Genomic DNA, 24,284 nt, shown 5'->3' with positions numbered 1-24,284 from the left:
TTCTTGAACACACAAACACACACACACACTCCCCCCCCCCCCCCCTTCTCGCACGCACACATACATTTACACTCAACTGCTTTCTTTACAATCCCAAGCTGCGTCCTCTACGAAAACTAGGCTGTACAATGTCATTTAATAAAACATTCCACCGTGAATCAAAAGGGGGGGAAAAGGTGCAGTTTCAGAAAGCACTTATGCGCACGCACCGTAAGACTTCGCGACGTTCAGTTTAAATTTTTTAAGGGCCATTCTTCGTCTCTGCGGGCAAGCAATCCTAAATAGCCCCACCTCTGTTCAGCGGAGATTTCAAATGTTGCCGGCGTCACTAACTTCGTAAAAACGGCTCCAAACTCTCCGAATCTTTTTCTTTAAATTGCTTGCCCAATCATGGACGACGTAGCACAATGAGACAAAAGTAATGTGTTTCGCTGTGCGATAATTAGTAGGCTAATTATAGTTGTCACAAATGTCCTGCTTTCTCACTTCTCAAACTCCGTAAATTTATAATAAGAAATAAAGGCAGTAACAGCGCTAATCCAAAGGGTAAGTGATAAAGAGACGTACTTGTAGGCAAGCAAGTCAACCTTGCGCGCAAAGGATGGTAATACCGGAAGTGTTATATATGTCTTTTTTATTTCACTTATAGTGTGAGGCTTGCTACAGTTGTGTCACTTTGAAGATGGACCTATGTACAGCCCTAAAGTCCTGCGTGGTAGTCTTTACTATAAGCATAGCCTCCTTTATACTCTGTGCCTGTCAACGCGCCGCGCGAACAATAGAGCGGCGCCGTCGAGTAAAGTTGCGCGGTCCCCTCGCTGAGGGCGCCGCTGACGTAGGGGTCGTAAAGGGGTCCAGGCGCACGGGTCGCACGGGTACGAATGTCGGCGCGGGGCGGGAGCGCTGTTATTCGCTAGCGGGATAACTGTTCCTAAGCATGAGTCGTGCATATTCAGCATATTTACTTGTAAGGCCGACATCCACCAAGCATAACAAGTGATCATGATACTTGTTAGGCAATAACACCAACACTATATGACATTTTATGTCAGGCAGTTTCAAGAAATTGCGCATGGCTCGAAAAACTACATGATTGCTCCGCTAGCACCAATGGTAATAGAAAAATTACAATGCTAGTCTACGCTGCAATAAAACAAAATATAAGAAGAAAGGCACCAGCATTTATTTACACATTTCACAACAGCAATTGTGCTTCAAGAGTACCATGTAGAAGTGGTGTGATGAATAGCTGCCACAAGTAGAGAAAAAAGTTCACGGTGACTGCTGTCACTTATAGCACTTCAGAAGCCAGCTTGATTTACAGATGATTGGAACAACTGCATCGCAGTATGCCATTGAGATCTGTAAGGAGAACAATTTTGGTATCAGCTGTTACTTTTTCAATGATTCAGAGCGTCGTACAAACGTTTTTATTTTAACTAGAAAAACAAGGAAAGACAAATATACGCGTTGCATCTTTCTGTTTCGATCACTCCAAAATAATCGTCACAATAGGCAAAGCTCGGGTTTTTATTTTTTCACAGAATTGCGCAGTTAGCGAAACAAAAAATACTGCGCTGGAGCACATGTAACATACCACACACACGAGCTAACCAGGGAGGAAGTTCGCATCGCAGTCCAGAAAATACACGTGCACATTTCATATTATCATTACCTTACTGACGCGTAATAAACACACTTCTGGTGCTGTCATTATTTCTCACAGGCCTTAATGCGGTTGAGTGCGAGAAGGGAAACTAATATAGGCTTTGCAAGATTTGGTTTAACTCACTTTAAAGTAGTCATCTTCGCAATAGGTAAATCTTTTGTTTCTATTTTATCACAAATTTTCGTAATTAGCGTATACTGCAAGAAAAAAAAAGCTTCGCAGGAGCACACTAACACACTACGCAGACGAGCTAGGCAGGGAAGCAATTAGCATTGCAGTCCAGAAAGCACAGGTGCGCACTTAACATTACTATTGCAGTATCGACGCTTAATAAACATATTGGTGCTGTCACTTTTTTACAAGCCTCAAAGCAGCTGAATACTACGCAGCGATCGCCGGAAGGACAAAGCAAAGCTGGCACTTACCAGTTGGTGCAATGCTGTATTCCTGCAGCAACCGAAGGCAGAGAAAAGTAGAAGCATGACCTTGCACACCGCAGAATAGTCCACGAAACAGCGAGACAGCGGCAGCGCGTGGCTATCCGGACCGCTTTGCAACACGGCGCACCCGGCACACTCACGGAGCACCCGGCACTTGCCTAGCGAAGGTGACCCTACGTCGCTGTCACCATCTCTCGGCAGCCAGCGGCGTAACTTGTCAACGGAGGAGGAGCGGCGGCGACGGCCGCGGAGCGCGGAGTTGACAGGTACAGAGTGTATAAAGGAGGTTATGCTATAAGTTATGCTAATACGGCTGTTTGAATGACAAGCAGCTATCAAACATTCGTTGACGGAAGTTGATTAAAAATTAATCTAAATGAAAGTTCTGTATTGTCTGGCGAATATCAATTCTCGCAATAGCCAGGTTATGCGCGGTTAATATTCGCAACCTCACTGACTGCTAGGTCAATTAATTTATTAGCCTTTTTTTTTTCTTTTTGTCTGTTAGCCGTGGTACATTACCTGTTTGAGCGAGGTCTTCTTCTATCGACCTCCACCTACAACCTGTTTTGCCTGCTAAGATATAGAATAAAAATCGGCTAGCTCCAGCTGTCACCATGGGTATAGTGTTAGAACACTATACCATGGGTTTAAAGGATATCTTAATATCTTAGCAATGATGTATGTAACGGATGTTCGCAACAAGTAATTCTAAGGCGACAAATTTAATTGAGGCGAGGAAAAGAAAGCATATGCTTTTTGTACTTTGCTTATGTGGAAATCAAGTCAAACTAAATTTACCATCTGATAATACAGATGGAGTAATTGTAGAGAAGCGCTGTCCTTGCCAGCTTGACGAGTCTACAATCCTACAATAAGGAGCACGTTAAATACTTTCGTCATATTTGGGTCTTTTCTTATATTAGAAAGTTTCATTATATACTTGATTTTCTTTATATCCGAGATTTTCCGATTTCATACCTGATAGGTTTCATCCATACGAGCCCTTTTCCGTGCATAATCTCCAATATTCTCTCAGACCACCGTGTCCGCCTCCACGCTCAGCATTATACATCTAGTGTATAGCATTTTCAGGACCGAAAATGGTTTGAGGCTGAGGAGAACTTTCCTTCTCACCCACTTTATAACTTTCAGGAACCAGAAATGCTAGTGAGGCACCCTAGTATTGCCTCGTCTGAAAAGGATGCCTCTGGACCTCTCTATACTGCTTCTCTTCGGAATCTCACTGTATGCTCTATGCTTCCACACGCTTCAGCATAGAACTGAGGCTCGTCTTTTGAGAAATATTTTAACAAAGCGAAAAAAAAAAAAACGTTCCTATATGCGGACCACAAATTAAGTGTATTTAATGCACTCTCTAACAGAACCTATAGGCGTAAGTTCGAATAAACCAGAAATTCGAATTAAGCTGGTTCGGAATAACGAGGCTCTAGACATATATTAGTCATCTATAATAAGGGAGCTATAGCCGAGTGAAGCTTCATGTCTGTGCAGCTAGGAATTTGGAGACGCCAGAGGCCAGAGCAGATTATATCTTAATTATAGAAGTGTCCACAGTTTTAGCCCCTCTAAAATATAGGTAGCTTCTTCGTGTCTCAGCAAATGTCTTTCGTTTTCTTTCCACGAGTCATCATTGACAGCGAAATTTCGCCAACCACGATTCTCAAAGTGAAACCTGAAATGTGACATCGGTATACTTTGGCTAGTGTTACCTGAAAGCTCGTTAGCACCCTCCCCCCCCCCCCCCCCCCCTTCTCCACCCATCTTCCTTCTTTCTTCATTTACTCCCCTTTGTTACATTCGTTCCGCTACGCCTGCTTGCTTGCCTAACGACTGTTAACACTTCGTCTCGGTGAAGTGTTGCCACATCTTGTAGCTTTCTTTGTCTCCCGCTCGGGTGCTGTCTATAAAAAGCACCACTGCTTTCTACACCTTTGTTTACTCAGGGAGAGTGTCTTAGTTGGCGTCGTATACCTTAATGGCGCCGCTACAGTCCTCTGCGCTTCTACTCTCTCACTCTGGCGCCGTTAGCTTTCCTCTAGCCCCTCCCAGGTTTCGTCGTTTCAACGCGCGCTATTGTCTCTTCTTTTTTTCAGTTACCGGCCGTTCTGCCACTCCTGTCTCTTGCTGTGGCCTCAGCGAGTTTCTCAACAGCCGTCACTGCAGCCGCCTGGTTTGATCAACAAGGAGCGGGGAAAATACACAGCTACATACTGGCATCTCCGGCATCTCAGACATCTGCCTGCTCGCGCTGGAGCGAAGCCTAGCTGAACCGAGTAGCTCCACCCAGAGCGGAACGAATTCGTAGAGATTTTGGAACGAGTGAAGTACTCGCAACTGGCTGCTCTCTGTCATCGCTACTGGAACTGCGGCCAATGATGTACTCGGATGAACATTTCAATATAGGCTCGTACGCGCCATTTTAACAAAATAAGCTCATGTGATGAAAGTCTGTCTTCCCCATCCGCACCCCACATGTTTTTGCATATACAGGGTGTTTCACTTAAGACTGCAAACAATTTTTAATAATATGTATTTTGAGTTAGAAGAGCGCATTTCCGGGTTAGCGTAGGTGTTCGCATCAGAATACAGCGATGACATGCTTACATTCACGCTGGTTAATTAATGTTAAAGAGTTAACATTTTACCTATTACTCTAGGCTCCTTCTATAAAATGCTTGTAGCCTGCCGTAAGTACTATCCATAACAGTTTTTAGATTACAATAAAGGACTTTCAACTCAACTTAACTAAAAAAAAATAATAATCTCGTTGCCGATGCACCGACGTTTGGGCCGTGCACGGGTGAAAGCGAAACCACACGTGGAGTATTGGGCATATTGGGGAGTATGCGCCAACGTCGCATCGACAGCCATTTTATGGTGCAGCTAACGCATCCCTGCAGAGGCACTGTACCTGCAGGCAAATTCATATCTAATCGCCTTACCCCCTTTTGCTCCGGATTGCATTGCTGAAGCTGCAAATAAGGCCCGTGACGTCACTTGAATACCTCATCAAGCCCGCCTGTCGCTCTCTGCCCGCTCGCTGCTCCGACCCGCTGCTCCAACTCAGTCGGGCGCGGCGAAAGAAACCCGTGACACCTCCATCGATGTATGAAGTGGGCTGAGAGACAGCCACGCCTTCGAGCGAGCATTATACTGATTATACATCGACGCACCTGTCACTTCCTCTGTACCATGCTCTGTACCCACTCGCTGCTCACATTCGGGTGATTCGAAAGGTGCTTACACTGATGCGCGTGTGATGCGCGCTCATAGCCGTGGCTAGCACTGGTTTGGGCCTCATGACTTCTGCAGAAGCTGGAGTAATCTTTACTGGAGGAATAATGCCCGGACGAGGGACAAACCAGGACAAACAAGCCAGTGGTCAACGTTAGTTTCGATTTCGATTCTTAGCCATATGAGCTAGCAAAGTAGCCAGAGCTAATCCAAGTCTAGCCGGTGGTTCGGCGTGTCTCGTTTCCTCGTCTGCAAAAACGATTTGCGCGGAAAGGTTAGCGAGTGTGTGGAATTGAATTTAAAAGAGTAAGCGGGAACGCTCTCTGTGGTTAGTTGTGTTACAGTGTTCTGCTCTAGTTCTGCCGTGGTTTTCCTTTGAATTGTTTTCAGCATCGTTTCCCACACTCGTATGTCTCATTTGGTGCAGTGCTTTGTCCAGTTGAAATGGCAGACAGCAAGAAGCGCTCTAAGCTTGTTCAAAAGAAGTTAAGTTTCGCTGGCCCATCATCTGCGACAGGCCGTTCATCTGCAGGGGGCCGTTCATCGGCAGCAGGCCGTTCATCTGCAGCAGGGCCTTCCCAGGTATTAAATTTGGCATTTGTGACTGTGGTTCTTGTGTGTGGCAGGGTCAGTTTAGCTGTCCCATTCTAACTTTCAGCAAAGCGGGAGCTCTCAGAGCAGTACTACTAGTGCGTTGGACGACGAGCTTGATCGTATGGTAAGCACATTTTGCATGATAATATTCCATCGACACTTTGTGCACCCAATGGTAGCGTGTCTTTTAATGCATAAACGCGTTCAAGAACTTAATTGTCATGCCTCATTTTCACGAGTTTCTGCAATGACTTTGGCTTCGCGCCGCGGAGCTTGCCAGAACAATCAATAAATCACCCGTCTTTCAAAGCGTGCATTGTATGCACGAAAGCGTAGGTTGGGGGTCTCAAAACACGCGGCCCGCCAGCTTCACAAATTTAGTATTTTATCTGCATCATACGCTATCTTCACGAGTCGAGTCGTCTTTACCACTAGACTCGTTTTTTAACTAAAATCATCTAAAAGACCTCGTTCCCGTACACGTTCTCTATGGGAATGAAAAATAGCAGTGCCTCCTCAATGTATGCGAATTCCGTCCGGTCTGACATGCCTTCTAGAGCAAGTTGTCGAACCCGCCCTCCGCCCACTCATTCATCTTCAAGCCCACGTTTTTGACTGCGGATAGGTAACTGGGGTGTTCATTTACAACCTTTCAAAATCGAACATGCGCTTTTTCGTTTCTACGAAGATTGGGAGGATGTGGCCCGAGAACGAGACTTTATGGTTGATGTTTATGTTACTGTCACTTGTGATTTTTCTTGTTTATTGTTTGTTTTGTTGTTTTTTTTTTCGATTTCTGGCCCTTGGCCCGCGAGGGATGAAATTTTCTCGATACGGCCCGCATAGTTTGAGACCCCTGGCGTAGACAATGTGAAAGTTTATACATGTTGTCCAGGTAATTCTATGGGTGGTCAGTGCGAATGCCTATTTGCAGAAGATAGTTGCGCTCAGCGGTTCGCGTACGTACCTGCATTTTGTTTGTTTGTTTTTAATGTTTCTTTTTTTCTTCTCAAGGTGAACGACACTGTTTTCTACCTCTTGATTTCGGACCAACACAAAAAGGCTATCAAGAAAAATGGTTAGCATTTCTTGATGCACTTTGATGACAAAACTTTCACACTTTCTAGTATATACTTTTTGCTTGCTGTAATCTTAGCGGTATTTCCACACGACACAAAGCCGCACATTCTCTTGTTTGTTTGTAAAAATCTTTCAGGGCGAAGGATCATCTAGTGTTAAAAATTTGGAGGATGCTTAAGCTTCGCCTTTAAGAATGGAACGCGACAGCGTCATTGAGCAACTTGCTATACTCATTTTGATTTATTAATCCTTCCGAGATGTAGAAGCGGTGCCAGCCACCTTGCCAAAACGCGCGGGCCTCAAGTTGCAGTCGTAGTTCGTCGGCAACATCGTTGCCGATCCTAGCCGGCGCGATGAAGATCTCGGAGGCCATGCGCTGTCTATCTTATTCCGTGTGCCACACACATGATGGCGCTACGTGCACGCCAAGCGAAGAGGAAGTACAGCGGAAAAGTAATTTGCCACTCGCTTAACTGTAATTCTGTAATTTACATGCTCATAATTATTATTATACGCTACAATACACTTCTCTAGGGGATATTTCTGAGACAACACCGCAATCAATAGACGCGCCTTTGTCCATTTCAAACCATCTAGCTGGCGTGGTGGAGTGGTTAGCGTGCTCGTCTTGCACCCCGGAGGCCCACGTTCGATTCCTCAGGTCGGCTATTTTTCCTACTTGTTTTTATTTAGTAATGCTTCTGGGATTTTTCGCTCACGGCCAACGCCGGACAACGCGGGATGACGGCCGCCGCTGCCGACACAGACTTTTCTGTGACACGGGACCCTTAATGCTGTCGCGTTAATAAGTCTAAAGAAAGGGCAGAAGAGTTGTGAGAATTTTGTGCCTTGCTCAAAATTCAGTGGTGCAGTTGGAAGCTTAAATATATATATATGTATATATATATATATTGTAGGATCTACTTTACCCTGCTGTTGCAGTTCAGATATGTGAGCATTGGTTTGCTAACAGTGTTAATCATTAAATGTATTGAACTCTTGCAGACATCAAGAAGCACGTGCTCCAAAACAATGGAAAAGTAATTCGTACAGTTTTGGCACAAGCAAAGGAGAAACTTGAGCATGTAAGAAAAAGGAGCCATGCATACTAATGTCTCTACAGTCTTTTTTGACTATGTTCTGCCGTAGCCATTGCTTTGAGAGAATTGCATTGACACATTTCTATTTTTGCTGAAGCGCAGTAAGATCCTGAACTTGTATTCAAATTTGAAAATCAGCCTATAGCAGCTATACATGACCTACTATGCAAATATCCTACATGAAATACAGGGTCATCGACTCTTAGTGCAAACACTAGAGCATGCAGTTGTGTAGCGGCTGTACATGACCTACTATGCAAACATCCTGCATGAAATACAGGGTCATCAACTCTTAGTGGAAACACTAGAGCATGCAGTTGGGCTCTTCAAAGCAACATTGCGCCAGACCTAACTGCACATGGAAGAGAAGTAGCAGGTTGTGTGAAGCGCCACCTCCAGGATGATCTATGCTTGCCAAATATTGCTCTGATATGCGGCCGCGGTGGGCGAAGTTGTGCTTGGAAGAGAGCGACCACCTGTTTGTGTGTTTGCACTAAGAGTTGGCGAGACTGCACATATAAAAGTTATGCCACTAAAACTAAAATACCTAGGCACAAGAGCCTCATTGCAAGAAAAATATGTGACATTTAAAGCAATGGCATTTATAGATCATTTAACGACTTCTGAGCAGGCGATGTACAGACTACTGTGAAGACTCTGCCCCGAACATAATGTGCATATGCCATTAGGATTGTTATGTTTTGGTGTTCACCACAAAAACCATATTGGAACTAATTTTTCTCAGGTATGTGCAGTTGCCTCCAGTATGAAAGGGAACAGTCAGTCTGCACACAAGAACCAGTTTCATTATTGTTTCTGCATTAAAAGGTTGAAAATGTCCTGTATTTATCATACGTTTGGAAAAGAAAACTACTAAGGCAGGATAAAATTTTAGAATTTATAAAAGCAGCAGTTTCACCTGTGGGCAGTGATACAGGGTATGTGTATTGCAGGGGTGGAAGTGCTGCTCCGATTGCTCCATTCTGCTCCAGACTGCTTTCCCGGCTCTATCCTGCTCCAAAATGCAATATTGCTCTAAAACGTCTCCAAACTGGCTGTTTTGATGCTCTGTCATCAAATTTAGCAGAACATGCGAACAATATCATTGCGCCAGTGGCAATGGTATAACGCACTGGGCTTAATACGAATGAAGTTTTTGTAAGGGAAGGAAGCATGGAGCATAATAAATATTCGTTCACAAATAAATTTAGTATGAGCCACCGGCGACTGGAGATAATTGCAAAAAAGAAAAATGCACTGTGCATGTGACATAGCACCTCCTCTCAACCTTTTGCCGGTGGAGAGAAGCGAGATCAGCAAGTGAAGCAGGTAGCGCAAACTATTGTGAGCCGTTAGGAAGGAAACTTGTTCGACTGCAAAAACTGCGATAGTTATTCTAACGGTCCTGCTGTAAAACAAGCAGGTACTTCACCATCGGGCCTCTTTGTCACTGACAAGCTTGACAGGCCTATGGTAAACAAAACCATACTTAGCACTGTGGGTTGATACGTCAAAGCTTTCAATCACTAGGAAGCTTCCCAAGAATGTTGGGAAAGGCATACAGGGTCTATCGCCAAAATATTAAAAGTGAGCCCCAGCATTGCTGAAGCAAAGAATGATGAACTATTGGCAGGAGGCAGTAAAGTAAAAAAGCTGTAGGATGGAAAGGCTACCCTTCAGTGCCATCTATATATCCTGAAGCTGCTCCAAAATGCCCGAGCCCGCTTCCATCCCTGGTTTTGCTCTGCTGAACAATAAGCAAAATCAGTTTTATATTGCAGAAGGATGGCGATTTTGGCGAGTGGGTAAGGTGCCATCTTGAAATTAGCAGCGCCATACCGCTATCAGACACCACTATATTGCAGTCAGGCTTATTGAGTCAAACTAGAAGGTGTTTAAATTTATGGTTACAGGAGCACGATAGATGTGTAGATATAAGTTAGAGGTACCAACTTGCTTGTGCATTCTAAGGAATGCGCTGGTTGCTTTCCATTTCTTTAAGCTACATGCATTTTTGGCTGTTCATCCATTGCAAATCGACCGGGAAATCATTGAAGCTAGACACATTTTACGACTAGGTGACAAATGTGTTAGCTGTCCGTCACGTTAACATGCAATGAGTTGGTTTATCTAGATCAGGGGACTACTTTGGAATTTTAGTGACTCATGCTTTGCTGTTTGGTTATCGCTGATTGAGTGGTTTGCGGTGTCACTTGTCTTCTTTATATATTTAGTGCCTGTATTGTTCCTTCACGTTCTTGTTTTTTCGTGCTGCTACTTTCAAGGGGCTTGTTTTATATTTGACGATACTAAACAATTCAGGAGCATGGAAATCCGAGAGCTTATAGTTTGATGTTATAGTTAGATTTTTATGTAGGTAACAAGAAATGCTTTAACAGCCGACTTCTTTCTTTGCAAAGGAGTTGTGCGTGGCGGTTACTGCAAACTTGGGTTGTAGCTGACTGTGATATTACATGAAGTAAAGACTGCATAGCTATGGACACCGAGCACTGCTCAACATGGTGGCGATGTTTGCGCATTAATGAAGCAAGTCAATGCGTCTCCATTTTGCATGGTGATGAAGCATTGAGTCCTGTTAAACTTCAGACCGCTTAATGCATCCTTGCAAGCTTATGAATAGTGCGTTGCGGTATTTTACTGCATCAATGTGGGAAGGCATTCAACACCTTTGTTTGCAGAGGCTGAGAGGAGAAGAAAGAGTTCAAAGTGTCATTATCTCCCTGACCTAGAGTCATATGACTGGTGGAAGCACCGGAACAATGTTACTACCAATTCCAGTTCTGGCATTTCCACCAATGAGATGACTCGAGGTCAGAAAGATGTCAATTCCGAAAACGACACAAACTTGGAATGCAGACCCATAGTTCTTTCGCCGCTACATTGCCAAAAGGATGCTACTTGAGGAGGGAAGGCACCTGCATTTGAATAGCAGTAGCCTGGTCCAGCATTTACGGACGTGGCTACCTTTTCCCTTTTTAGTTTCTATCGCAATTGAATGTCTTTTGGGTGATACTGTGCTTCTATCATAATGCCATTAGTCAGAAATTTTTGTACTGAGACGCTTGTTAAGCAGAGATTCTGCTTTTTGTTTTTGATCACTCTTAACTGATGGCTTTACTTTAGTTTTTTTCTTTGCAGGTGTTCGGTTACGAATTAGTAGATCTTGATGACAAGCAAGATTCGGTTATACTAGTCAACAAAATGGATCTTTCAGATCTTACCCATTTTCTGCAGCGGTAAGCGTTCCGATCACAGTGCTCTTGCTCCTGATGGTAGTTACAGCCTGCAGATTTGTCTTGCGAAATTGCTTTATAGACATTTACTTGCTGTTCTTAGGCAGCACACGGACACTGCTGTTGTATCAACACATCAGCACATATAAGTGTGCCTTCATAGCAACTTTATTCATGGTCGGAATTTCAAGGCTGTCTGCGGCTGAGACAGAATTGAGTGGTTGAAAGTGGACTGTTACATTAGCTGAATATAAAATTTTGTTTCTTTATCACCTTTCTTCGACTGTGCGCAATGCTAATCACTTCTGGCTCACAGTGATAAAAAGCACAGTAAATATGGTGTGGAAGAAGTAGATTAGACAAGAAAAGTGGTATAGACAAGCAAAATGGTTTCGTGTGTTTTGCCAGTGCCTTTTATTGTCATATCAGTGTATTGTCTCTTGCCTGTGCTGAATCTGGTCCATAATAAGTTTTTCAGTGGAGAGGAAATGCAAAAGTGCAGCCGTCTTTGCATTGTCGGGGCATGTTATAAAATGCCTGGTGTCGTAAATCAACGTTGAGCGTCTCTAATAGTCTATCTGCAACACCGTAAACTTAAACCCTGCAGAAGAAAAAAGACTTTTCTACAAAGTTCGGAAATCAATTAGTAGCTGATTTCGTTTCACTGCACTGTTCGTTTTTCTTCTTTCCTTGTATGTCTGTAAAATTTTGATATTGTGACTGCTGCTGTAGTGTAGATGTGCACTTAAGGTGAATATGACAATCAAACTTATTTTTTTATTTATTCAGGATGACTGTTTGCTGTCACTTGTTGCCTCTCTCCATTACTCTCCTCCCACTGTGCTGGCTGCCATAGTGAACCTAGGCTGTGTTTCCTTTTTTAAGTCAATTTCTATTCGTTTGCATCGAATATCCAGCCATGATGCAAAACCTTTGTGAATAGAAAATGTGCTTGCATTGGATAAGCTTAGCTACGATGCACTATTTTGAAAGCACATCCCCCTTTTCACTGTTCTGCTGCCTATGCTAGTATTGAAATTCCTACTAGTGTTGAGCAGGAATTTCTCTTGTATCCACCACAATGGCTTTATGGCTGTACAGTCATAAGCAATATGAGCAATAACAAAGTTTGAGCATTCATTTATTGATTACTCTCCAATTTTGTTTGACAAGAACAGATTATTTAGTTTTTAAAGATGTTTCCTTTGATGCATAATATCCATATGTCACCATGAAGTTTAATGGGGAAATATCGAGAATGTTTGCAATTTTGTGCAAAACGTGTTCTTCCTCATATTGCTCATGACTGTACATACCATTTGCATGGCGAGCCCATGTTTGTTCTTCCTCATATTGCTCATGACTGTACATACCATTTGCATGGTGAGCCCATGGTTCCAAGTTCAGTCCTCGTCATGGCTCCCTTATTTTAGTAACGATAAAATTTTTCGACAGTGTGCTTTGTACTAAAATGCAGCTACGTGGTTAACACATTCACTGTGTCACTATTTGCCAGAGGGTCTCCGTCACATATGCAGGTTTTGCAACTATGAATACTCAGTCACATGTCGATGAAACTGTGGAATGCAAGTTTCAAAGAACCCACGGAAAGCATCCATGCATAGTCCATACTTCCATCAGCTGGCGGCTTGGACTGGCGATTCATGATGCAAAAAGCAATTTCCAGCGCCCTAATGGCTCCGAAAATTACTTATTCAGGGAACGCGTTAAAGAACCTCGTGTGGTTGGAATTGATCCAGAGCCCTCCACTAACGCATGCTCAATCGTCCAGAATGTTTATTTTTGTGGCACGTGAAAATCAATCACTCAGTCAGTCCGCTATGCAGTCAATCAAGCAACCAGTCAGAATATCTTTTGTGACCCACATCCAGTATGTCCTCGCTTTGTGGCTGCACTGCCAAGTTATGATTGATGGGGTTGCTGACATGCCTCGTTTTACATGGTTTTTCAGAAGTGAGAAGGAAATGGCCAAGCAGGGACTCATCATTATTGTCTTGACCCTTATTCTCATGAGCGATGGCGTCGTTTCCGAAGGTTTGTATTCCTCTTTCTATGCTGCACGCAGTCACATAGTTCGATTGTATCAGCCGATGGCTGGCGACTATACTTGTTGGGTGAAATTCTGGCTCTCCTGCTGTCATGAGTGGTAATGACATCAGATGGCTGTTGGGACACATTGCACCCTTGGGCTTAGGTCATGTTTTGCGTATCTTAGAGACTTTCGGCGCCCAACAGTATGGAACCTTCGAACCATTTTATACGTTATGTTAATTCTTCACTATTTTTATGGCGTCAGGATGGTGTTGTGTCACGTAAAATTAAATGTTAGCATAGTCCAACTGCAACTCTCTTGTGTGTGAGGGAGGAGTGTATATTGCAGGCAGGGAAGGTTGAAATGTTGCATAATAATATATGGTTGCCTTAACATCCCTAGCGCTGTCACAGGTGCATTGGACATTTCTTTTTAAAACCTGGCTCACCAGCAATGTTGAAACAGAGCAATGACAGCTGTAATGATAGTTAAGGTCCAATTTAAAGGTTCATTTACTTTTATTGCGAAAGCAGTACTACTCTAGGTTTCGAGCCTTCAACGTAGCGCGGCCGGTAGCCAAGTCTTACCCACGTGACACTGTGACGTCACACTCCATGTGGCACTAGGGTGAGAGTTGGGCTACCAACTCAAGCAGTCGGCAGGAGCTGCCAACTTGAGTCTCGCGTTTCACATGAGACATTTATGGCAGAATCAGCCTGCTAGGACCCTGGCATTCACGTTACCCTTATAGGCCACTAAGGCACATTCATGCGGCTTGGTTAAAGCGGGGCTTTATATTTGGGCTGAGGAAGAAGAAAAAGAGAACGCTCGGTCACCCGCAGTTAATGCTTTCACTCAATATTTGGTTCAGCAGCGTTGAACCCTTGTAACGTTTTGCAAAAGCGCGAAGCATATTCGGTTTGACCTTTCTTTTTTATCTTGAGTTTATTTTGTTGCAAGACCTTCGTGAATAAAAAAGTAATGTTTTCGGCAGCTGTTGGGTTTTGAGACCTTTCATGCTTCTGTCCGGTTTGTTCCTTTGTTGCAGTTCAGTTTGTGTATAAAGTTTGTTCCCCAGATTGCAACCAATACTATGCCGTATTTTCTTTTTTTTTGTTGTTAAATGTGTTAATATTGTTACGTATGCGGTGCGGCAACCCACGACCAGTAAAATTCTTTTCCAGTGGTTGGCATAGAGCTGTGCCTTCTTGATTTTCTTAGGAGTGTGAGCCATTTGCATGCCATGATTTCTGTGAAAACGCAATTCAGTTGGCTGTTTAGACACTACTCTCCACTGAAAAAAAAGTGTGTGATATAGTAATCTCTGCTTCCTTTTTCTGCATGCAGATAAGCTCTGGAAACTGCTGAAGCCGCTCTGCCTTACCCCAGAGTGAGTTCTTCATGTTTTTTGTTTTGTTGGGTGTGAATTTTTTTCCGCTAATTAGCCATTGGTTCAGAATAGTACTCGTACTCCTCACTCACAGTTATTTTGTGCCCAATATACAATGGAGGACTGCATATAAGTGGCAGTGAGATGGGCAGTTGCTGTTTATTTTATTTACCCACAGTGCCAGGGGGGGGGGGGGTATACATAAAAAACTAACATAACATAAGCAGTGTCGGTCATGGAAAAAAGTCAAAATCGCATAAAAAAAAAAGACAAAATAAAAGAGATAAGTTTCACAGCGCCGCAAAAACTGAAATGGTTATTAATAAAGCAGAAAACACCATTGGACATAGCACAAGCACTGTCTGAAGACAATTTGTTCCAGTCGCATATTGTTTTTTGGGAAAAAAAAGACAATCAAAATACATCATATTTTTAAGGCAACATCCCGTACTTTAATACTGGGGTCTACGCGGTCATAAATATAATGGGGTGCCAGTATATATTTCGCTCTTTCAATGCCAACAGAACACTGATAAATAGCTTGAAAAAACTTGGGTCGCAACTTACATCGACAGATTTCCAAATGCTCCAATTGCAGCCTTTCTTTCAAAGTCTCGGCAGAGATATTCTTTCTGTAAATCCCTGACACAAACCGAGCAACTTAATTCTGAACCCTTTGTAACTTTGCTTTGTCTCGCACTGCTGGGAAGTCCTAAATTGTGCAGACATATTCAAAGATTGACCCAACATTGGTCTTGTACAATAATTCTTTAGCAGGTAGCTGAAAAGACCTGGCATTTCTACGCAGAAGGCCCTAAGCTTTCGCAGCTCTGGATGCAACATAATCAACCTGTGTCCGCCACTTTAGTCGAGATGTTAACACCTAAGTATATCCAGAAACTTGATTTAACCTTGTATCATTAGGTTATAACTGCTCACGTGAGGATTTTTCTTTCTGGTGAATGTCATACAGAGAGTTTTATTTAAATTTAGTCTCATATGCTATTTCTCACACCGTTCACTGATTCTGTCTAGGTCATGTTGGAGAGCATGCACATCACTCGCACCTTTTATTTCATTGTACAGTACAGCGAATAATAGCATTTGAGATTCGATGCCATCACTTATGTAATTGATGTACACTATGAATAATAGTGGACCTAACATTGATCCTTGAGGTACCCCGGGCGTGACATTTGCTATTCGAGATTGAGACCCGTTAATAACGACAAACTGCTTATGAAGTGCAAGGTACGAGCATATCCAAGAAATAACTTGTGGATTAATGTTATAAGATGCTAGTTTTTCAATTAATAAAGCATGTAGGACAGTGTCGAGCGCTTTCTGGAAATCTAAAAAGACACGGTCTATAGAGAGATGATAATCTAAAGCTTTGGCTATGTCATGCATAAATTCTGTTAATTGTGTAATACAAGGAAGGCTTTTACAAAAACCATGTTGAGCTGGATAAACAAACAGTGTTCATTAATATGTGCTGTTGGTTAGCTTATTCGTAAACCAGATAAATAGGTAAAACCTCGTTACAAGAGACACTCAAGGGACCCGAAAAACATGTCTCTTGTAAGCAAGGTCTCTTGGAACCAAAAATTCTAAAATCACTGTGTTGATCAGTTTACTGCACATCAGTATATAAATGCATTCACATGCAATAACAGGATATTGTTCAGGAAAGCTTAAAGGAGTTATTCCTACTAGTATGTATTTTTGTGAGTGCAGAGTGTATTCCTTCCCAAATTCCTTCACACTTCACTTTGCAAGCCTTCCTGTTGCTCTAATACCTTTGAGGCACTCTTACATGCTCGTCACCCTCAGATGATTCAGATGAGAAAGACATCAGGATTCTAAGCTTTCATCTTGTGATCAAATTTTAACAGTGAGGAGTTAAAAATGCTGGATGTCATTCATGCATTTTAATTTGCTTCGTAGGTAACAGTAATGCAATGCCGTTTTGACTTTCCAATCATGGGGAAGCACTCCTCAGTTCCTGACATAGACAATAAAAAGGGCACTGATATGGAACAGAATTTAGCTAAGGGAATCTGAAGTGCATCATGTACGAGTTGGTACGCTTCAGCTGCATTGCATGAGCCCACCTGGGTTGTGTCTCTTCTAAATATGTAGTGATGAATTTACTCTAGGGGCCTGAAAAAGGTGTCCTTAGTAACCGAGTGTCTCTTGTAACCATGTCTCTTGTATGCAGTGTTGTTAACATGGCAGACATAGGAAAACCAACCAAACCATTTTCAAATGTCTCTTATAACCGAGTGTCTCTTGTAACGAGATTTAACTGATGATGGACCAGCGGACCATAATATGTCCAGTATAGTGGTTTGTTTTGGTGGCCCATTTGAAGGCACATTCTGAAAGGCTGTAGTGCTGGAAGGAGTGGTGTGCTTAGCAGCTAGGAGCGAATAATATTAATTGGCATGCCTTGCGTTGAATTTCAACTCTTGTGTGGAAAAGTTTTGGTCTCAAAACTTTGCAGTCCAAGACGTTTGTCCACTTCGGGGCTTTTCCAGTCTGAAACTGGCAAATCTTGGCACCGAGAAAGAACACAACTGAATAGGGACAGTTTGTGGAAAAATTTATTTTTGGCATTTCTTTATGTGTTCATGTCTTACAGCTATGTTTGAGCAACCTGTGCTGGCGCTTCAGTTCTTGTGTCATCGCGGCTGCTTTCTCTAGCGCTTTCTTCTTTGTCGCTGACGGCACTTGGTTCTCTAGAATCACTGCAGGTACTGGTCACCATCCAGTGAAGGTACAATGTTCTCTTCCTTGCTGAAATCATTTTCGCCTTTGCTGGGAAGTTGCGAATTCTTGCTGCAGGTTTAAACCATTTGGCAAGAATTCCGTCAGGGTTTGCTTCCTGAGACAGATTGTTGGGGTACTGTGCTTTCCTTGTTAGCTTCGATGGATAGGTACAGTTGTCATGATTTGACAGCATTAGGTGACTAAACATTTTAAAGATGTACCTCTGTGTGACGTTTTAACCCAGCCCATTTGCTTTACCTTGAACAGCTGAATGCAAAAGTGTTTGTCAGCTCCTGTATGGATTTCAGGCACCTTTTTCATTTATATATTGGCAACAGCATCACTCGCTGATCTGTGCAGTGGCAGATGTTTCATCTGCACTGTCAAAGGTGGCTCTGTCCATTGATGAAGACACTTGGGCATTTAAAATAGAGCCCTCAGAATACTGGCCTGTTGCCTCAGTGACTGACTCATGGCTGGTGAGCTATCAAGTTAGGAGTAGCATCAAACGCTTGCCAAGATTTTGAGGGTCCTTGCAGTGGGAGCAGCAGAGTAGTCTTCACTCTCTGAGCATTGCTTACAGCTGCATAGAGAGAAATACGACTAGAGCAGTATAATCGTAGAAAAGTCAGTTTGAGAAGGTAGCTCATTTTGTTGAAATAAAAAAGAAGTGCCCACCTCAGGCTCTCTGCAATATGCTAAATAAAAACCTTTGAGAGCGCGGCAGAGATCTGGATTGGAGAAATACGAAAGCATGCGCATTGGCTGTTCTTTAGTAGCTGCTAGAGTCATCGCTCAGCACTTTTGAGAGTCATGACTAGACACTAGTCATGGTCATGACTGATATACACAAGCCATGCACTGAATATTCATGCACATTGGATCTCTGATCTGCCGGATTCATGATAAGTGACAATGTCTCATAGTTAAATTATGACTTGCATGTCATGGCTGGGCATGACATGACATTTATATATTACCTGTCATTACATATATATTCATGACTACTAACTAGTCTCATCTTATTGTGACGTCATATCACGTTATATTTTGCTTCCGTGCTTTGCGCATACGTTTTCGCAAACAGAGCCAAGTAGGGCTTTCACTTTAATAATGCGACTCATTCGTGTCAAATTGCCTGTCAATTGCCTGTCAAATGCTTGCTTCAAAGTGCACAAGCAAGACTACTCTTTGTCCGAAAACAGTGGCTTTTATGCTATAAGCATTGAAATTAGTTTAACCCCTTCAGGCGCAAAATAAATTTTTGCAATACAAAACATATCTGAGGGCCATTTTCGGTTCTTCATGCTTCAAATGACATGTCCTGAAGGAACTGGAAGAAAAAATTTTTTTTTTTCATTATCTTTTGCCATGTACCCATTCGGGGAGAGGGCGCCCCAATACAGAAAAAGTAATGCATGCTACCAGCAGAAAGTGCAGTAGTGTCCTTAGCAGGATATCGTACACAAAAGATGGTTAATAGATTATTGCTTAATTTCTTAATTAAATCAACCACTTCAGAGAGACTTACTGTGGAAAAGGTAAAAGCATTCGCACTGAGCAGGCTTGCACAAAAAGATGTAGCACTTTTGGCACCGAATCCGACACTGCACTGTGCATCCTTCACGGTGCCAGCACTGTGAGTTCGGTATGTTGACATGCTCCGGCCAATGGTTGTAGCCGTCGTACCTAATGGTAGCTGTCTGTAGCAAATGCAGTCTAGCCTTCATCGCAGCAGGCGCTGAGTAATCACTACTAGCCGACAGTGTTATTTTATAGGTGTTCTGCTGCACATGATTAGGCTGTTGGAGGAGGCCGTCATGTCCAAAATAGTTTTCTGTGCAAGCTTCTCAGCACTTGTGTCTCACAGGTACTATGTCCAGCTGTTGCACAGCGCAAAAGATAGAAAGTGAGAAATTACCCTCACCGACCACTTTCTGGTCGGCACAGTGACAGTGACAACTTCCCACATGGGTCCTGTGGGAAGTTTCGCAACTGGTAGTATATAAGAGCTCTGGCATAACCATTGGTAGTGCGATGAGAGACTGACGCAAGTTTGTAAACTTACGTCAGTCAAAATCCAAGGCTGTCGAGTCTCTCTCTCGCACAAGTCTTTCTAATTTGAATGTAATTGAGAATCTTCAAAGTCTTGATTTGACTGCTGCTTGAAAGTGCCCCTGTACCATTGTTATAGTGTGGCCATGATGGTGCACGTTAATTTCAGTCCGTTTAACATATACTTAAGTACATGGAACAATTCACTTCCTCATTTTACAAGGGCTGTCCAAAAAGTAATGCCTCTCGTCGTTTCTTATACAATTCACAAACGTTACATCTGCATTTTCTGTCAATGGTTTCAGGCCACGACGAGCTGGGGCATGCATGCCTTCTTTGTACCAGCTTTTTTTCTGTCTCGGTGCCAGCACAGGCAACAGTGTCTGCTGTCACAGCAGCCTGAAAACGAAAGAAGCAATTGCCATATTTGTATGGATGCTGCTACCTATCCTTGTTGCAGTCCTAACTTGTCACCATCTGATTTCCATCTTTGTACAATGCTGATCTAGACTTGAGAAAAAAAAAACATCATTAGGGCTGTGAGTACAAGGCTGCAGTGGAATGGAAATAACCTGGGAGAGCCACTAAGAATATGATGCGATAGCATTAAAGAGTTCCTTGGAATGCCCTCTGGTGCACCTTATCACAGACATCGACATACTGGTTGCCATCTGATACTGTATTTTTAATCCAACCAAACGAACATGACTTGGCAGGGTAGGGGTAGCATGCAAGACTCACGACCAAAGGCCCGGAGGTGCAATTTCACCACTTAACCAGTTTTTTTTCTTAAGCGACATCACTACGTGCGACATCATAACTACGCCGTGACCACGATCTACCAGTTATGATTTTCTAGTCATGTTGAAGCCACTTTTTTCGCTGAACGGGACGTTTAGCACTTCATTTTAATAGTTGGTACAAAGAGGGCATGCACGCCCTCAGTCACTGGTGGTGCGAAGCTGTACAAATTGACTGTGATCACATCAGAAAGTAGCACAGGTCAGGCAGTTACGTGGCTGTATTACGTTTTTGTGAATTTCTTCAATTTGGAATCAACCGTGTTCGAGAAAAAAAAATCGGGGGCATTATTTTGTGAACTTGCCTCATAGTTTGATTCCTTAGGCCTAATCACATCACCGGCTTGTAGCATATTGATCTCGGTCTGGCCATCTGTGCATGTCATTTGTGTATATTTCTCTTTCTTCTTTCAGCACCATTGACCCCGTGTTTGGCAATGTTGGCACCTTGATTAAAACGGAGCTCGTCAGCCAAGCATACCTCAAGTATTCGCCCATTCCCGGCACATCTGACCCGGTCGAGTATGAGTACCAGTGGGGGATGCGGGCCCACAAAGAAGCATCAAAGAAAGCCATGCTCGAACTGTTCTGCAAGGTACACTTCTCTTTAATTAAGTACATCGATGCTGTGAGAAAACCGTGGTTGATGTCAGCGTACAAAGCCCGTCGAATCCCAAGGTCGGCACTTACTTCATTTGTGTGCGTTTAGCATAGGGCCAGCCATCAGTAATTTTGTAATCGATGTCTCATGTCCCGTATTAGACCTTGTGTCCGCATTAGATATGACTTGCTGTGCACTCACTGTGGGCTGCAATACGCAAGGTGAACTAGGAACCCAGTTTACAAAAAAAGAAATTACTAGGAGTGCACGAATATTCATATTTGAAAAACTGATATTTAAAATTTTAGCTTATTTAAAAATTTCCAAATACACCAAAATATTTTTAATTCACCGCAGTTTTGCTGTAGTGCATGCTTCACTGCAGTGCTTTGCTGCATGGCTGTGCATGTGCGGGACCATTCTATACAAAAAAAAAAAAAAAAAAAAAAAAAAGACTCTGTACGGAATTCTGTATAAAATACATACTCAATTTTTTGGCAGGGTTTACACTTCTGTGCAATTCTAGTTCTATTTTATTTGCAAACACCGCGTGAATTTCGAAATGAACAAAATGGGGAACTTTTTGCTATTTTTAATTTTCTATTCTTTTTTCACTGATGAGATATTCCATACATATTAACAATATCAATATTTGCAAACCGGTACAGATTGCACATTTGATGACCAGTGAAACAAACAAAGTGCCTTAAATATTTTATTATGGTTAGAACTCTGCAGGAAAATGCACTGATTTGCTCCCACGTGGAAACCTCAATTCATTCCCTTATGTGCGTTGCAGTTTACACTAGGCAAAGATCTAAGAAAATAACTTTAATACAGTGCATTCTGCTATCGAAAAGAAAATGGTAGCTGTAACCTTAAGACGCAAAGGGAGAGTGATGTGGAATGGAGCACCAATTCAGGTTTTTGATATTTTAGCGAAAATTGAGATGACCTGGCTGGCAGTCTGTTGGGAAAACACTGTGGTCCCCAAGGCAAGGAAAATGCCGCCAGAGGTAACTGGAGAAGATAAGGCGCTAGATGAGACGAAGTCAGGAAGCTTGTCGGGCTAGAATGTCCATGGCTAGGACAGAGCAGTAGGCGAGTTTGTTATGTTGCAGATTTGATAGGTTATTGCTTCACTTGGATGTTGTTCCAATAACTTTGGAAGCCAATGAATTGAGACCTCGACATATTGCTAACAGAAGCAGCTCACTAGGTGCATTAGGAATGGTAATGCGTGGTGCTTCTTTTTTTCAGATCATGGGGCAGCAGCCAGAGGACTGGAAGACGATTTACGAAGAAGTTTCTCGCTCGGCATAGATGCGGGAAAGGAGCGCATTCCTGATAAACATTCCATACAGAATATGGATGCATTTCACCCTTTCGGGAAGCTCCTGATATGTCAACCTTGTTTTGTACCTTGCTAGTTTATTAATTAAATTGTATATTTAAGAAAAAAATGTATTTTTGTGCTTAGACGAGATGTGGATGTTTTTTTTGAGCACCTGCGTGCCTCACTATCTATCCTTAAACTGCCTTATATTGGGACTAGTCATTCTGTAACTTTTTTTTCAGCAGTTTATTTTATTACACAGCCAATCATTTTTTATTTAACTTAACAATTTTGAAGGGTCTGTGGGTCTGTGTCATTAATTTTGCAGTCACATTAGGCAAGAATGTACAGAAGCCAAAATATTGGGCATTCTACTTTCGAGGTTCCTTGAGGCTAGAAAGATTGAGAACGATGGCTGATACAAGGCTGTCACAGTTTTATGAGTGGAAACCTATCTTTGAACTTACGATTCTCGCTTAATTGATAAGGTAACAATTATAGTTTGTTTACTTGTTACATTGTTAGTAAACTAATGACTGGGGCTTAAAACTTACCAGGGTGCCGACTAAACTATTGTTAGTAGTGAGCCTTGAAAGCAGTGCAGAGACAATAAGCAGTAGGCGATGATCAATTAAGTTCAGAATTGTTTAGCGGCTGTGCAGCTACTAATGTCATTCTAGAAAACCTTACAATTTTGTACGATTAAATGCTTTATGAACTGGTGTACCAGTAACGTGCAGAAATGCTATCATTATACGTTGGAGACGAAAGGCAATACACTTGTTCCCCTTTTTTATGCCCGGAGCTGCGTGCATCCCATCAGGAGTGGACACTGGCACAGGGTGCATACTTCCTGCGGCTCGGGGCAAACTGTCTAGATGCCGCTTACAGATGAATCCCCTAATTTCGAACGGTCATTTTTGGTCGCAAATTTAGGTCAACCCTAATTTTGTGACGGTCATTTCTGCCGCAAGGGAACCCATTTTCAATTAGTGTTGTGTTCCAAAGCTTCTGTGCACTCTTATGGCACATTCGGTTGGGGGGAAGAGAGCAGAGGCGCTGAGCAGTACAGAGCAGTACAAGAGCACGCCGAGCGAGGGTGTAACTGTACTTCCACGGGAACGCCCTCTGCGTGCCGAGAGCAGAGTGCCACGACCATGTGATCGCACTTCTCTCCCCAGCATTCTCCGCCTACCCGCAGTGGCGGCCATTGCAACACCAGGAGAGGCCAACGCTCCGTATAGAACCGCTTGTTTTGTATGCTTTTGTTTTCAGAGCGCGGCAATCTGCCTCCTTTGGCCCTTTTGACGCCAGCAGCGACTCTCAAACATGCATACAGCACCTGAGCAATGCTTTCCGCTCGCCGAGCGCCGACGTTTTGCAGCTGCCATTTTGAGGGTCGCCTATTCGAGAGAAAAAAAGATGGCGTGGATATGAAGATTGATGCCGTGTGACTTCCTCTACTCTCACTTTAGACGAGGAAGCAGCCGGGAGTGCACTCGGGTGCTCTCAGTGGAGGAAAAGCCCTCCTCTACTTGGAAGCCAGTGATTCTACTTCTGCTCTCCCACTGGAAAGCGCCTGCTTGTCTGAGAGCACTGTTGAAGTGCTCTCCCACTCTAATTCGCCATTAGTTTTTCTTTTGTCATGTGATGGCCTAGTGTGTGAAAAAAGTGATTTTGAAAATGGTTGTTGTGCAGTAAACTTTGTTGTTTGCTAGAAGTACTGCTCGAGATGTTCACTTTGAAATTCAAAGAAAATTACGATTTTCTTCAAACCAGAAAGCAACTATTTGTACAGGCATAGTACAAAACTTTGAGAGAAGTGATATCATTAAGGCTTCAAAATGCTTTTAGGGATGTTAGCTTGGTGTTTATCATATAT

At 42.9% G+C, this 24,284-nt stretch overlaps 1 protein-coding gene across 3 annotated transcripts; it reads left to right on the top strand.

Moving 5' to 3' along the window:
• The first annotated feature begins 4,238 nt into the window (after positions 1-4,238).
• LOC146181804 (non-structural maintenance of chromosomes element 3 homolog) lies at positions 4,239-22,533 on the top strand. 3 transcript variants are annotated; one of them, XM_084576811.1, is made up of 10 exons: positions 4,239-4,540; positions 5,795-5,949; positions 6,026-6,085; positions 6,976-7,039; positions 8,047-8,126; positions 11,301-11,398; positions 13,368-13,450; positions 14,796-14,838; positions 20,880-21,060; positions 22,327-22,533. In XM_084576811.1, exons 2-10 carry the CDS (start codon positions 5,812-5,814, stop codon positions 22,387-22,389), a joined length of 810 nt encoding a protein of 269 aa, XP_084432937.1. In that variant the 5' UTR covers positions 4,239-4,540; positions 5,795-5,811; the 3' UTR covers positions 22,390-22,533. The 3 variants fall into 3 exon arrangements, with proteins under 3 accessions (XP_084432937.1, XP_084432934.1, XP_084432935.1); XM_084576808.1 differs by lacking the exon at positions 4,239-4,540 and adding an exon at positions 5,569-5,641; XM_084576809.1 differs by lacking the exon at positions 4,239-4,540 and adding an exon at positions 5,602-5,695.
• Positions 22,534-24,284: the final 1,751 nt, after the last annotated feature.

Source organism: Amblyomma maculatum, chromosome 8 (assembly GCF_055883805.1).
Source record: "Amblyomma maculatum isolate TAMU_Amacu chromosome 8, ASM5588380v1, whole genome shotgun sequence".
NCBI classification, from domain to species: Eukaryota; Metazoa; Arthropoda; class Arachnida; order Ixodida; family Ixodidae; genus Amblyomma; species Amblyomma maculatum.
The sequence above is the reverse complement of the archived record's forward strand: the minus strand, read 5'-3'. Positions and strand labels throughout refer to the sequence as shown.